The 16220-nt window shown below is 44.1% G+C and overlaps 1 protein-coding gene across 1 annotated transcript in view; it reads right to left on the minus strand.

Moving 5' to 3' along the window:
• Positions 1 to 460: 460 nt before the first annotated feature.
• Positions 461 to 16220, minus strand: part of LOC306743351 (helicase ARIP4-like) — a gene marked incomplete at both ends in the record, with an annotated part of 37943 nt that continues 22183 nt past the window's right edge. The window contains 21 exons of the mRNA XM_079225855.1: positions 461 to 1524; positions 1897 to 1992; positions 2327 to 2416; positions 2591 to 2790; positions 2880 to 3076; positions 3485 to 3660; positions 4822 to 5027; positions 5118 to 5217; positions 5733 to 5857; positions 6102 to 6220; positions 6913 to 7131; positions 7422 to 7599; positions 7778 to 7916; positions 8041 to 8244; positions 8375 to 8571; positions 8958 to 9091; positions 9455 to 9637; positions 10122 to 10342; positions 12193 to 12381; positions 12569 to 12702; positions 14255 to 14486. Coding sequence (XP_079081981.1) covers positions 461 to 1524; positions 1897 to 1992; positions 2327 to 2416; positions 2591 to 2790; positions 2880 to 3076; positions 3485 to 3660; positions 4822 to 5027; positions 5118 to 5217; positions 5733 to 5857; positions 6102 to 6220; positions 6913 to 7131; positions 7422 to 7599; positions 7778 to 7916; positions 8041 to 8244; positions 8375 to 8571; positions 8958 to 9091; positions 9455 to 9637; positions 10122 to 10342; positions 12193 to 12381; positions 12569 to 12702; positions 14255 to 14486 — 4403 coding nt within the window. The remainder of the gene's footprint in view (positions 1525 to 1896; positions 1993 to 2326; positions 2417 to 2590; positions 2791 to 2879; positions 3077 to 3484; positions 3661 to 4821; positions 5028 to 5117; positions 5218 to 5732; positions 5858 to 6101; positions 6221 to 6912; positions 7132 to 7421; positions 7600 to 7777; positions 7917 to 8040; positions 8245 to 8374; positions 8572 to 8957; positions 9092 to 9454; positions 9638 to 10121; positions 10343 to 12192; positions 12382 to 12568; positions 12703 to 14254; positions 14487 to 16220) is intronic.

The raw sequence follows: 16220 nt of genomic DNA on the forward strand, positions 1-16220 counted from the left end.
AATTGCAGGCAACGCGTTCCCTCGACGCAGAACTTCGAATGCTCAACGACGGCGTCACGTCGATGGCGTGACGTGACGAAAAACCATAAACTAGGCTTAAGTCCAGTGATTAGTATTTCAATGCCAGTTTTGGAAGCCCAAAGTCTTCTACATTTTTATTTTCTTCTTCCCTCTGGAGCTTTTTTTCCTTCCTCAGGTTTCATCTTCTAAAATCCAGCATTAAGATTTGTCGCTTTGTGTCCAGTCTGTCTTCATCCCCACTCAGACTAGTTCTCCAAAGGCAGTAGAGATGACCAGAGGAAACACTTCAGCAGTGACAATTGTCTTTCATTTCTTGTCCATTTCCCTCATGGCCTCGGCGCAGACCGTTCTTAACCTGCCTCCCGGCCAACAGGATGTCATCCCACTGATGATTTTTAAATTGAATCAAGCTCGCTCCAACAACCGCATCATCCGTCCGTCACTGTCCCCTCACCTCGATTACATCATCGTCATCGTCCGAGCTGCTGGCGCTGCTGCCATTCATCAGCACCGGGCCCCGGTGGCCCTCAGACCGTGCTGAAGAGGAGAAGGAGGAAGGAGACGATGAGGAGGAACTGGAGGCAGCAGTGGAAGAGTACTGGGAGAGGAAGCTGGCTCCAGCTGGCCCAGGGGTGGCGGCTGAACCCGGAAGGCCACCGGGGAGAATCGACCCCGTGTACAGGCTAGCCAGAGATGGACTGTAAGAGAGAGGGAAGCCCGGCAGCAGCATCCCGGTCATGCCCACCATGCTGGGGCTCAGCATGAATGGCGGCAGGCCTCCTGGGACTGAACTGGCAGCTGTGACCGATGCAGAAGATGATGAGGAAGAGGAGATCGCGGCCGCAGTGGTTGTCGTGGAGCAGGAGGAGGAAGAGGAGGTGGGGACGCTGCTGGCTCCGCCAAAGCCAAAGAGATCTGGGTACATGTAACTGGGGTCCCTCAACTGAGTGTGGGGGGGCTGGAAGTAAGGCGAGCCTGCACCCGCGAAGAGCGGGTGCCCCAGTGACCCACCCAACAGGGCAGGGTTGAGGCCCAGAGGAGGGAGGCCATAGCCTCCAGTGAAGGGGAAGCCTGGTGTGGCCAGAGGGGCTGAGGAGTGTATGCCTGCAGAGGGTTGTTTACTGGGCCGCTCATCTGGGGACAGGGTGGAGGCTTTGCGCTTGGAGCCTGTTCTCGGGTCTTGGGCTACAGTGGGCTGGATCACATTAGTCACAGAGGCATCATTGTGGCTCAGATTTCCGAGAGCAAAACTGCTCCCATTACTGCCGTTGGTCTGAGCCAGTTTGGTGGAAGGCAGGCTGGTCACGGTGCCCTCTGCTGCCCTATCTGGTGGAGCTCCGGAGCCTAGGGCGGTGCCAGCTCGTGTGCCACCCGCGTAGCGCTGCAACTCGCTGATGATCTCCGGGCTGTCAGGGGAAAGAGGGCGTGGCTGCTGCTTCCTGTCAGGTGACCGGCAACCGTTACTGCCATTGGTTGACACTTCCTCTGGTAGGGCCTGAGAGTCTGAGAAGAAGAAACCAGGGGTGAGATATTACCTTTTGGAAAAGCACTAAACCCTTTATTTGTAGCAATGCATAGTGCACTTTATACACTCAGTGAAACTGATTGTGCAATACTGTTGTCATAATGTTGTGCCTTATTTTATATATTTTCTTATACTATTAGCATTTATAGCAATGTTTTTTTTAATTAATCTTAATTCTAATTCTAATTTTTGTTAAAATACGGAGTAACTGTCTGTTATCTGTGCATGTGACAATAAAATATAAATGGGCTGCGTTGGTTTAAATAATATCATAATGTCAATTATGTTCTGTGCCTCATCTTTTTACTCATCTCTGCTTGTCTCACAGTCAGTTCTGGTAATTGTCCTACCTTTGGGTGGCGCTGTAGTGCTCTCCTCTGCAGCCTTGGCCTTATTAGCTGCTCTGATGGCAAAGATTCGACCATCCGATGATCGGATGTACGTCCCTAAAACAGACAAAAGGTGGGAGAAATGATCATTACACAGTGAAAGTTCACCCGGACCTGCTTCAATAAATGAAGTTTAAACGGCTCTCAGAGAAGATGCTTTTGCAGCATTGTAATTCCATATAGGGCTACAACTGATGCTTATTTTCATCATTATTCTGTAGAAAGTTTTTCCAATAATTGATTCATTGTTTTGTCTGAACAACAGTCCTAAACCCAAAGATGTTCTATGAAGTATCACGTAAGAAAAGTGTGAACAAGCAAATATATGGATTGATTATATTCGCCAACAAGCAAATGTTTTGCAAATGAGTATAGTCAAGAGTTGTTGTACCTTTGGTGCCCCTGATGATGTGGATGCTCTCTCCAGCAGTGATCCTGGCCTGCACATCTGTTGAGCTGTTGGTGCCTGGAATCACTATGTCTGAAAGAGACCAAAGAAGACCCATTTACTGAGGGTCGATAGACGCACTGAGTATTCCTCAGCTAACATTATGACGAGTAAATGAATCCTTGGAAAAAATAGTTAAGAGAATGAAGAGATAAAGGACAAACAAACAAGTAAAATAAAATCCCGGTACATGTGCAGTTGGCCTACCAGTAGTGGTGACGATCCTCTGTACAAACACCCCGGCTTTCTGCAGGCAGTTGACGGGAAAGCCTATGATGTTGGAGTCCGATGAGTCGTCGCTTGGAGCAGAGCCTGCAGACGCCTGGCGGGGCATCATGGGAACTGGAGTTGACTGGACTGGCTGGACACTGTCGACTGGCTTCTCTTCAGAACGAGGAGGTGGACGCCTGAGGAGAGAGTATCTTTCTTAGTTCATGACTTGTGTTCGTGTTTATTCAAAAGTATCTTTTTTTCGTTGCAGCTGTAAGTGACTAACCAGTTCCTCTGACTGAAAGCGGGGATGTTAGAGAGGCTCTGGTCACTGGCAGGGTAGTAGTGAGCGTAGGAAGGGCGGGTGTATGGCACAGATGCCCTCTTCTCCTCTTCGTAACCTTTCTTCGCTGCTTTCTTCTCCACTTTGGTCAGCTTCAGCTCCCTGCGGTCTATCAGCAGGGACTCGTGAGGGAATGGTTGCTGGAAGGGAGAATGAAGACAAAACAGATTCAAGATTCTTCTTTCACATGAAGTTGTCAAGTTAGAGATTAGTTGGTTAACAACGGAAGCCTAAAATCTTTTGAGATCGTTTTTTTGCATTGAGAGTTCACTGAAAATTGAGCAGGTTTAATTATGAATAATAACTCCATGTGCTTGGCAGAGTTCTCACCTCAGATTTACTCAACAAATAGGTTCAGATGGACAGTTAAAAACTTTGACAATTCTTGACTTTTGGTAGAGGACTGTCCGTAGTATGACACCTGTCCATAGTAAATTTGAAGACTTACAAGAAAACAATGAATAATGCAATAATTTTAGGCAGGCAACCCACACATGTCCTACTTTCAACAGACGGTATGAGATATGTGTCTCCTCTGTTCCATCTACCTTAGTAATCTGGTTTGGATAGAGGTGCAGAGCCTTCCGGAGGATGTCCTCCATGCCGTCGTGGGGCTGCAGCTGGACCTGGGAGCGCTCCGGCTCCTCGTCCACGAAGTGAAGAAGAGACTCCACTTCCCTCCGGGTGAAGGTCAGCACAGGGTTCAGGTCATCCACCACCCGGTCTTATGGAGGGAATGGAGGGAGAGAGAGAGGAAGACAGAGAAAGAGGGAGAGGAACAGGACGTTAAATAGGAAAGAAAAGAAACGACGGACGCAAAACAGACAGACTGTGAAAAACTGCCGGCAAACAAGGCTGATTTCCTGCAGCTCTCCAAAGCATGAGCGACCTCAACGTGTCTGTCTAGCCAGTCGAGGCTTACGGCGAACACTTGAGACCGTTTACTCTGTCAGACAAGAGTTTGTTTGTTTGTGTGTTTTATTCAGTCAATCATTACAATACAATACAATACAATATTCTATATAATATACAAAACAGAAAGACTGAAAAGGTATAGGTAGAAGCAAAAATGCTTATATATATATATTCCTATCCTAAATTATTATTATCAATTAAATCAGATCATTAATTTGAAATAAAGAAAACATAAAATAAAATAAATATATACTTATATATACACACATATACATACATCTGCCATATAGATACACACTTGTAACCCTCAAACATTGTTTTATAAATGATGCTTTTGAAAACCAAAAATGTCTTACATCTATTTTAGCGTTGTTCCATAATTAGCGTTGTTAATCCTTTTTTAGCTTTTTGTACAATAAACTTACAAACATCTCTCAAATCATATTTACACTCATGTATTGAAAACAAACGTTGTACACAATCTGGCAGTGACTTTGCTTTAGCTCTGTACATTGTCTGCATTATTTTATAATAAACCAAATCATTAAATTTCATAACGTGATCTGAAAAACAATGGATTTGTGTGCTCATAGTAGCCAGCATTATTCATGATGCGTATCGCTCTTTTTTTTATACAGTATTCCTATTGCTATTCATGAGAGGAAAGATGGAGTACATAGTATTTGTATATAAGTTAGAATTTTTAATGGATTGAGCTTCTTGTGCGTTACCGTGTTTCTTTTTTTAAATGTTGTGATTGTGCTGCTATTTCGGCCAAAATATCTTCAAGCGATAAAATACCTGTATTTGTTAACCATGAGTGAGGAATTTTACAAACATCCACCGACTCCACCACTCTCTCTTTGGTATGAACAACAGGCAACGAAAAGCACAAGCACATTAGCACATCACATTATTTCCCAAAAGGTGGAATTCAAACATAAACTCATCAATATATTTCCCGACTCACCTGACATGCCCTGTTTAGAGATCTGGCGGTCGTAGATCTTCTTCTCCAGCGTGAAGTCGCACACCAGCCGGTAGATATGACACGGCTTCCTCTGCCCGTAGCGGTAGACGCGGCACACGGCCTGCGCGTCGTGGCACGGGTTCCAGGAGGCGTCGAACACCACCACGCGGTTCGCCCCAATCAGGTTTACGCCCAGACAACCAGCCCTGGGGCCCAGAGAGGTCAGAAGTCGGGTTACGCCCTGACAAGTCACATCCATTATCATCCATTAATATGACTGGTATTGTGTGTTTTACCTAGTTGACAGCAGGAAGACCCACGCTGAGGTGTTGGACGGAGCGTTGAACTGGTTTATAAGCCTTTCTCTCTCTGAGGCCGTTGTGCTTCCATCCAGTCCTGCAAGACATCACACAACCAATAGAGTCAGAACTGTCCTGACAAATGTGCACAGAGGACACACCTTCCAAATAAAGCAGCTCATATTTTTGCTCATATTTTACAAGACCAGTCTTTAAATAGCTCCGAAAAACACAAACACCAACTCTACAGAAGCTGTGCATTCCTTTCCGTGCCCGTGGAGAACCATAAACCAAAGTCTGGCTGTTTTCAAGGAACGCCAGCAGATGGCAGCACTCATTGTAAGTCAATGAGTGGAGCAGAACCACAGCTCAAGAAACCACTGAAGTCAAGACCAACACCTTTATGAGTATGTACCAATATTTAAGCACTGTGGACAGAAAACATGATGGGTAGCTAGACTACCTTCACTGTGCTAAAACATCCCTTCAACCCGTCTCCTCCTATTCCAAATCCCCTCGTCATGTGGCCTTTCTAGCAGGTTTTAGGTTTTGGATATTACTGAACCATGAACAATATCTTGACGTTGACAATATGATTTCTTGATCCCTTACTGTAGTAGTTGAGGTTGCGGACCCAGTTCTGGTTGGATCTGTCCCTGCTGGACGTGTTGGGCGATGGAGGCATTGGTCTCTTAGCCAAAAAATTCTCAATCACTGTGAGTGTTGACAGACTCTGGCTGCAGGAGGTAGATAAAAGGGCAAAATTAGGCATTGGACCTCATGCAAGAGAGGATCAGTAATGTAAATGTAATGCAAAGTAGAATTGAAACAAATCAGAAAAATACAAGCTGAGAAAAGGACAAGTTTGAGGTGAGAGTCGCTTCTCATTTCATAATTTGTTGAGCTATTATTAGCTTTTGATTATTGTATCACATATCTGGGAAAATAACAAAAGCACTGTGGTGTTGTCTGATCCGATACCTGAAGACGAGGATTTTGTCTCCCTTTCTGACGCTCTCCTCTATCAGATGGAACAGCAGCACCATTTTTGCTGAGTGCTCCAGGATGCCGGGCTTGTAGTCATACAGGATGTCCCTCGCCTGGCCATGTGAAGAGAGTACAGTAGATTATATTATTATGTTTGAATGTACTATTACACAACACCACCTTTACATTCATAGATCAGCTGCAGAGATGTTGGCCTTATTTAAGAAACTGAGACTGACTTTTAAAAAAAGAGACGTGTAACAACCAAAGCTGTGAACTCTTTTGAAATGCTCAACTTCACACAATTCAATTCAACATACTTTGTAGCATGATGTATGCACACAAGTATCTCATTTGATTTATCTATATCACTGAAAATAATTAAGTCCTCATAGTTTCCAAAGCTTCCGAGCAGAATGTTTAATCACACATTAAATACAACTCTGTCCAGCAAAAAGTCTTCATAATAAATCATGCCCCAATGCGCCCTAAATGTCAGAAGATAAGCGTTATAATTTTGCAGACTTCAATAGGTAGAAATGATGTACTGTGATTGGCGAGTCCATCTTTCTTGGAACTGGATCTTTGTGGATTAATGGTTAGTTCATTATTCTATTTGTATTTCTCTTCTTTATACTGTGGGTGGCAGCATTGAACCGACAGAAGCGTCTCAATAAGAGAGAACAAAATGTTCAGCTTGCAACCAAACTGAGATTTAGGTGGAAAGCCTCGATGTTCTTAAAAAATGCAAAGTGCAGCTTTATGTAGTTTCAAAACTCTTTTGCATTCCAGTGTTTCAACGTACCCATTCGTAAGTGATGACCTGATTGGCTTTCTCCTGGAGCTGGTTAAGACTCAGTCCACCAATGGGGTTGGGGTTCTCAAGGGGCTTGGACTTCTGGTTGGGTGCGGTTGGACATCGGGTGAGACCTGTGGAAGTGATGTCATCAAGGTCCAAGTCCTGGTCACTGGCCAGGTTTTCCTTCTGTAAGGCCTCGTACAGCACGTCTGGATGATTCCAAATCTGAAGAATAACAGCAGATCAGTAGCGTTAAAACACACTCAAAGCCACAATAACTGGCTTTGTCAAGTATGACAAGTCTTGGTGCAGAAGCATGTTGACTTGTGTAATAATATGTCAAGCACTGCAGGAACCTCAAGAGAGATAATGAATTGATTATATTTAAATAAAAGGCTTTAAATAAAAAAGTTGGAACTATTGCACATCCAAATTTGGAAGAAGTCTGGCATAGGCGTTTGATATATGTCTTTTGGTATCCAGGTAGCTTTCCACACGCACGCCCTCCCCCTCACCTTGCAGCAGACGCAGAAAGCCTTCAGTGGGTTGAGGCTGAGCCAGCCGGAGTTTCCTGCCTCTCTGAAGCGGTTCATGAACTCAGTGTAGAGCGCCCTCTGCAGGGGAGACAGGCGCACCAGGATCACATGCTCCTCTTTAGAGGGCAGCTGGTCCTTCAGGACGTCGTGACCTCGCCTGGAACAAAGCAAAGTAACGGTCAATATTTGTAAAATATTATTAAAAATGAAGAATTATTCGGTCTGAGTGAGCCAAAATGTCACTAGAACTTTTGTGTTGTCTGTTAAATATTTAAGGGAGGTGAAGTTTTGTTTTCTGGGCAGTAGCTGTGGGTTTACGAAGGCAGCTGTCTCACCTCTGTACGAAGCCCTCCAGCAGGCTGTGCAGCACGTGGCTCCTGTACCTCATCAGCTGGACGTCCTGAGGCGTGCTGTCCACACACTGCCCGTTCAGAATGGGACGCTCAAACATGTTACTGAACTCCTGCCTTGTACCTGGAATACATATCGGATATAAAAACTGAAGTCAGAAGGAAAATAAAAGGACCAATACAGTCTCACGAGGACAAACATGTTCATGGCAATTTCAGCAAGCGATTGGTAAAAACAAATAGCATACCCAGGAAGTCGGGTCGGACAAAGTCGACCATGCACCAGTACTCGATCAGGTTGTTTTGGAGCGGATAGCCGGTCAGCACCACGCGGCGCCGGGTTTGGATGTTCTTCAGAGCCTGTGACGTGCTGGCGTGGCAGTTCTTGATGCGATGGCCTTCGTCACATATCACCACGTCTGGACCGGGCCGGGCCAAGGCTCTCCCGATCCCTGGAGGAAGAGAACAGCCAAAAATATCTTCAGTGACATTCTATCTACACTGGTGCTTTAAAAAAGTAGCATACATGACATGTTCTGCCCATATTTCCACTTCTCTTTGCCCCTCCCTCTCCTTTCCCACCTTTGAGCAGTTCCTGCTGCCTGTCCTCTTCATCCAGGTCGATGACGACAGGTCCTGTTGTTTTCTTGCTCTTCTTCTTCCTCCCAGCCACAAAGCTCTTCTTCATCGACAGAAGGCGGTACATCTCGTAGCCCATCAGCAGCACTCCTCCGTCCTGAGCCCAATCCTCCACCACCTTGGCCCTGGTCGCTGTGTTCCTGGGGTACGTAAGAAAAAGCGACGTCATTGTTTGCAAAAAGCGAGAGATGAAAGGGACTAAAAACAAAAAAAGATAATCTTGTATAAAGAATTAAGTATTGTAATCAATGTAATTGTAATTAATTACCAAACCATTAAAAATGAAGGAAGAGAGGACGAGCCAGATGGGGATAAAGTGCAGAGGCAGGTCAGATCAGAAGGTCAGTGTTGTCTTTTTTTAGAGATAAAGAAAGTCGCTCACTGTTTGGCATGAATGTTATTGCATCCAGCCTTTTAAATTAACCAGTGGCCCTGCTCCTTGTGTCTGAGGGAGATACCGGATTTAAAAATCCTATAAAAAGTATTCTATTCTTTTTTTTTTTACCAACTCACTCCTGTTACTCACTTGTGTTCGTCGTTGAGGATGTGGACCTTAAAGGCACGAGGAGTCACCAGTCCCGGGTCGGTATCCGGAGGCAACGCCTCCAGGGGTGGGATCCACATGTTGAACTCTGACAACCAGTTCTGCAGCGTGTTCACCTGGGAGGACAGTAATGGATACATAATCAATCTTCAAACCCTCACGTCTTCCAGCCTATTGTTTAGCCGAAATGATCCGCTGACCAGGTTGATTGAAAAATCAAAGTCATTCATAAATAATCGATAAATGAATCAACGATGAATATAATTTTAACACTTCTTGTATTATTTCAGTCACATGCCCGAAATATTAGTTCACACATTTATTACCATAAATGTGATGGCAAGCATTTTGTGCCCAAGTTCTTTTATTAATTCATATTGCCTCATCGATAGTCTCATTCGCTGATCATACTGTGTGTCTAAATCCATCCGACCGGTTACATTTCCTTGCATTCCAACATTACGCCCACAGGTGCTTACAGGTACGATGGCGAGAACGGTGTGAGCCTGGGTGTGTCTCAGCAGGACGTCGATGAAGGAGATGACCTGCAGCGTTTTGCCCAGGCCCATGCTGTGAGCGAGGATGCAGCCGAACCCGCTGCTGCCGCCGAACCGCTCCACCGACTCCACCAGGTTGTCATACAGGAAACGAATTCCACCGATCTGAGGATGAGACGGGACGGAAAGGAGATGGAGGATTAATGAGGAAAGGGAGGGAAAAGAAGAGAAGGAAGAGGGTGACAAGGATATAGTTGGAGCCGTGGCAATAGGAAAAGCAAGCGAGGGTGATGAGGAAATAAGGAAGAAAACAATAAAATGAAATTAGATTTAGGAGGAAACGAGACAGAAGGTCGTGGTGAAAAAGCGCAAGCGCTATCTCATTAAAAACGAATGAAAAGATCATAGTCAGCAGGCTGTCTGTGACTTAAAAAGGTCATGAAATCTGAATAAAAAATAATACTGAATAAAACAGTATTACTAGAAAAAGTCCCATCCGAGGCAGATTCGGACACATCAATGATCATTGTTACTTATTGATTTTACAATATCCAGATACCTATTTCCTCATACACACATTCCAAAGCATGTGCAGGGCGGCCAGGCAAGGAGAACCAAGTGTTTGCTTTGGGTGCAGCAGTAAAAATACCTGGTGAGGTTTGACTGCTCGCGCCAGCTGAGGCAACAGGAAAAGGTCCTTCTCCGCAGCCGGATGGTTCAAGTTGACCAGCACCCTGCCCTGGGGGTCCGGTAGGTTCAGGGCGTCATTGGCGTGCGCGCCGCTCGGCTCGCTCTCTTCTTCCTCCGTGGTGAATTTACTGCCGACGTGGACGACGGTGTCGTTCTCGCCCAAGCTCAGATCTATCACATCTGCACGGAGGGGGGAGGAGGTTTCCAAGAGTTACACTCAGTCTTGCAAACTGTTTTTCTACTTCAATGTTCAGAAAATCCATTTTGATCTCAGACTGACAACTTGATTAAACATAAATAAATAATAATAGTTGACCTGATGCTCACAGGTGCATTAAAGTAAATTGTCTCACAATAACTAAAAGGAAAGAATAGAGACATTTTAGAAGAAATTACATTCGAGGTCTTAGACTTTTTGGGAGGGACTTTTTTTCTCCAATGATCCAAAGAGAAAACTTAGGAACTAAGACAGTTTTACAGCAGAAAGGCTGCAGCTTTCTCCATAAAAACAACTTATTTTTATTGGCCTCGATACATTCATCTCAAGTGATGTGGTGAACGGTCGCTCCACCAGGATGATAAAAGTCAACGGTATCAAGTGGTGAAAGTTACACAAGCTGGCGGCGAGGGAACGACGGGGAGAGGTGTATGAGTGTGAGTGTGTGTGCGAGTGTGTGTGTGTGAGTGTGTGAGAGAGAGCGAGAGATAGCTTATATAACTACAGTGAATGGCTGGTTATACAAGTAGGATTAGAGTGGAGGGGGAGACATTATGCAACCCCAACTGGAAATGTCACTGTGCCACTGTGAGAGTGTGTGTGTGAGTGTGTGTGTGTGTTCTGTCTCATAACCAGGATTAGCCAGCTTTATTGCTCCAAAGACCTGCTCTGCTCTGCCCTGCAGACACTCTCTCCCTTCATCTCTCTCCTTCCTCCATTCCTTTTTCCATCCTTTGCTTTGGTCTTTTTCAGCTCCCAAATCGAGATATCTGTCTTTGTTCATTCAAACGACAGGTTTGCTAACTCTGACCCTCCGGAGAACGGCGATCAGTCTTTCTCTCTCATCTGTGTGTGTGTTCGTGTTGTAGGTTTGTGTGCCTACAGTTTGGTCTCAGTCTTCTTTAAACGTAGAACGTATGTGTGTTCATTCCCGACTGAGTGTTAAAAGTGTGTGTTTATCCTTGACTGTTTGAGTGGCTCTGAATGTGTGTCTGTCTATGTTTGTGTGTGTGTGTGTGTGGCACACAATCTAAGTTTCAGCGATTAAAGCGTTATGTAATGTGTGTGTGTGTTTGTGTGTGTGTGTGTGTGTGTGTGCACGCGGACTTGGGCAATAAGGGAACGGTACATGATGTACCCTGAGGAGGTTTGAAACATTCTGATGCACATGGCTGCTAATCTACGAAAACTCCACACATCCCTAACAGGAACTATTTTTCAACTTCATTGTTTAAATGTGTACAGGAGAGACTAAGTAATCGGGTTGAAACGTTTCCAGAAAGGCTGTGATGTTCGTTCACTCTGAAATCTGAATAAATGACACGTTTTTGTTTGAAATGAAGTGAAACTTCCTCCATATTGTTTTTACATCAGGCTGAAACACAACATTATCTTTGTGGACATGATGTTGAACATCCCCAACAATCATTCATACAAATCATCCCTAATATTTCAGATGAATGCTGGCCCAGATATCATTCAAATTTGGCTTGTTTTTCAATCCTTATTATTTCTCCTGGAAATTCAAGCTGACGCAGTCTTTTAATGTGTCTTCTTTCCGGACCTCTGGGCTCAGAAAGCAGTTTGAAACAGAGTGTGTAATTTCGTAAACGCGTGGCTGTCATGAGGCTATTAAGGCTGTTTTGCCTTTGAGAGACGGATGCTTTAGAGATGTGAGGTTTCCACCCGACCCCGACAAACTACCAGGAACGTGAATTCAAGTGATATCTCCTTTTGATAGATCACTTCCTCGGTGACGGCCAGACCATTGTAATTGGCACAATTATTCTAAAAACGTGTTTGTATGTCTCACCTGCTTTGTGCGAGCGCTCTGTGGCGGTGGAGGTGGGCACGGGAGTCTTGCTGATGCAGATCACTCCCTGTCGCCCCGACTTCCCTTCCTGCTGCGACGCTGTTGACGCCGCTGATGACGCGGCTGATGACGCCGCTGATGACGCCGCTGATGACGCCGCTGATGACGCCTCATGCTTTGACAAATCACCTGGAGAGAAGGACGGGTACGATGCAGCAGATCAAGAGGGTTAAATAAGGAAAAGAAGACAGGGAAGCAATGATGGACTGTGTGCAGGCTGGCTTTCTGGAATCCATGTTGATGTACACGTCAGAGGATTTGATGGACCAGTGGATCCTGTTAATATTCATGGAGCATTTTTGGGGAATGCTCTTACCAGTTGTGTATTCAGGCAACAGTGGTACGGGGAAATCCTGTTTGCTCTGCTGCTCCAGACGTTGCCTCCGCTTCAACTCGTCCTGCTGGGCGGCTTTGGTCACCAACTCCAACTGATGCTCCCTCAGTAACTTCCTACACAGACACAAAGGTTTAAAACAAAACATTTGTTTGTTATTGTGTTTTTACAAACTAACAACCGTCATTGTATTTGTTAACTGCATAAAGACTCCGTGGTTTTCATTGTATACTTATTTATATAATTGTGTTTTCAGATTTACCCATTCTGATAACAAAAAGTATGTTATCAGTGTTTGTTATATAATAGACATGCATCTTGTAACTAACAGCAATGACCCCACTATTTAACATTAGGGTTGTGTACCTATACGTCCGGTGCCTACCGGACCGAAACGCAACGCAGATTTCGGTGCTTCCTTTCGGTGCCTGAGCCGATTGAAATACTTTTTTTACACTACTCTGATGACTCCGTCCTGGCAGCAGGTAAAAGATTCGAACAACGTGACGTGCAGCAAATACAACTAAACAATTGCGTGTAAAGAAGAAAAACCGAACTCCGAGAGAGAAACGCTCCGTTATCGCCATCAAACCTCGTTGAGGAAACGTATGTTTTACACGCTGGAATCTGGACGAGAATTTTCTATAGAGGGAAAAGACTCTCGAACTATAAACTCTAAACTTCCTGCTAGAAAAGTCTGTTTCCCTGATGGAGGTCAAGGTCAGAGCGGAGGAACCGCAGCTGGAAGCTCTGCAGGAGAAACGCTCCACGCCGGGACACAAAGGGAGATTATTAGGAGACGTGTTTGTTCCTCGGATCATTTGGGTTTGCCGAATTCAAGAGCAGCTCCGTCTGGGTCAGAAAAGCTTTCCCAGTTGATATTAATGATGACGTGTAGTCCAGTAAAGCAGCAGTTTGTAGAATCCAACAGTTTCTGAGTTCTGTTGCACACGGTCCCATCAGGCCACCTGATGCTTGTGTCTGTTCTTTTTGTTTATTGTTTATAGTTTGAAGTTAAAAAGTTTAGTAAGAATACGCACTCGTATAGTTAGTGACTGATTCCAGCAGTAGTTTTGGGGAATGAGGAGGGAGAGACAGAGGCATTAAGAGACGCAGGAGAGAGATGATGAATCATATCATTTAGCCAACAAGGAGCGTTATGAAAACGTTGAATAAGAGTATGAGAATAGGAGTCTTTGTGTACTCTGCACCTCAGCATAAACATAGACGGGTGATTGTGCAGCAATAGTCCCTTTCATCTCAAAGTTGACTGGTTACTGCTCGCCAAGCACCGAGTCATTTTCTAAAATCTAGTTTAAAAACGGCTTAAATGGCTTAAAACTAAAAATGGCTTATTTGTAATAATAGGTTATTGTGTTTGTATATTGTGTATTTTCACATACAATGATAAACAAAATTATTTTTACTTCATGATTCATTAACTTCAATAGTAACCTGTGCTTTAGTGTCATGGCAACGATCCCTTAGAAACTGATAGGGATCAGTTTCTATATAAAGCAGGCTGACTCTTCATCTAAAGCTGTAACAATGAATGACAGGGGGTTAATTGTTGCAGCTTCTGTTACAGTTTCTTCAGGATCCCAACAGAGTAAACAAGTGGGCGTCCATTTGAAGTCTTCGACTGAGACGACCGCTGGAGTTCAGTACCTGATGTTGCGTCTCATGTGCGCCGGCTTTGAGCTCCTCTTCTTGGTTCCCGTCAGGGCGGGGCTTTGGGCGGCCGGCCCGGAGCGGGATCTGGATGCGGGCTGGGAGGGAGGGGGATGGGCCGCCGTTTCCTCCGAAGGTGAGGTAGATGGGGGAGGGGTACACTGCCACACGGCCGAGTCGCCGCCCTGAGCCTCATTCTCGGAGCCGAAGGGGGCGCTGTGGGACTGGTCTGTGGGAGGAGGACAGGGAGAGAAGAAGCGATGAGTATTGACGTGTAATTAAAAAAGATTACATTCTTATCGCCCTCGTTCAAAATCGATTTACGAACTCTAAATATTCAGACTTTTACAATTACACTGTATGGCTTCTCTGGGCTGAATATGCTTCGCAAAGAAGATGGAACTCCGTTATGTAAGTGCACATTTGAGGAAACATTTGAAATATATCCCTTGCAGTCTTCTGCAAAGAATAATGCTGCCCTGAGACAAATGGAAGAATTTCAAAATACAAAAATAAAACCTTGATTCAAGAATCGATTCTCCTATAGGCAGCTTCCCATAGTCAGAGGGGGTTAGAATGGGTCAGATGGGTGTGGAAGGGCACTTCAAAAGATGGACTAACTTCTCATTATCATTCTTCTATTTTTGATGAATGTCTGCTGCGTGGTTTGTAGTCTCAAACAAACCACAATCCTTGTTTCTAAGGAAACAAAACTAAATGACCTCTGACCGCTATTACATTTCTGATAGCTCGGGGCTATCAGAAAAAACAGATGCCAAAAAGCAAGACAGTTCCACACAGATTGCAAGTATATTCACCAAATCCCTCTGCTCCAAAGCATCACCGAGATATGAACCAAAGAACACAGCAACATGAATCGCTTTATCGCTTTAGTCAGCAAATGCTGCCTACCTTTGTTGATTAGAAAAAGAAAAACGCATTTATCCCGGTAAATCCACACTGATATAAGTGTATTGAACACATAAGTAATATACAAGTGAAATATAAGGTTTGGTACATGAGAAAAATCAAATGGCACAGATGGCACAGATTTTGGAAACCTCGCCTGAATTCTCTCTGTACTAAACCCTCTCTAACTTTGTTCTGCTTCACTTTTTCAAACTTTGCAGAGAGACTGTTCACATATTGTGCTATGATTTGGGAGAGGTTTAGACCTTAGCGCTGCATCATTTCAAAGAGATAATCATCCTGAAAGTGCTTTTTTCTGACCTGAAACTTTATTTTTGCTGTGTTTCAATCTTTATTTAGACTTAAACAGCAACATATATACTCATATTTAGACATCTGAACAAAAGCTCACAAGGGTTGCCTTTATTATAACACCAAAACTATTCAAATAGCCCTTGTGGTTGCAGAGGTACACCCTTTTTAGTTTAGGTATGTTATTTCGAGCATAATCCTAAAAAATACCTTGGTTTTTGCCATGGGGCTTAAAGGGTTAAAAATAAATTATATTTCTGTTCCATTATTAGGTAACAAACTCAGCCTTTCCCACTTTCAAAAGTCTCCTATTGTAGTCAGTCATCTAAGATCAAAGAATGAATGGCTACATGTCGTTCTAAACACACATTTTTACAGCTCGTCTATCAGAACTTGTTTTTCTCGAGTTGCTGCCATTTATCCAATCAGGGATGTTTACTTTGTTTGAGATGAAAACTTCCACCAAACTGGTTTGACTCATTCGAGATGCTGTTGCCGGCTGGAGCCCGAGAGGTTTCAGTTTTCAAATGTGTTCAAATTGACATTTTAACTAGACTACATTTGCAAAACACCATGAACAATGACGATTTCGCTCATCCTGAACCAAAGCCCACTTCAATAAAAACATGTAGAAATCACACATTTAGCACATTTAACTCTTTTCTGTTGTCTTATTTCTTTTTCTAAAACTTATTTTCATATCTAGTTCTCCCTCTTTCTTCTTCTGCTTTTATTTCCATTT

This window comes from Taurulus bubalis (genome assembly GCF_910589615.1).
Source record: "Taurulus bubalis genome assembly, chromosome: 11".
Taxonomy (NCBI): Eukaryota; Metazoa; Chordata; class Actinopteri; order Perciformes; family Cottidae; genus Taurulus; species Taurulus bubalis.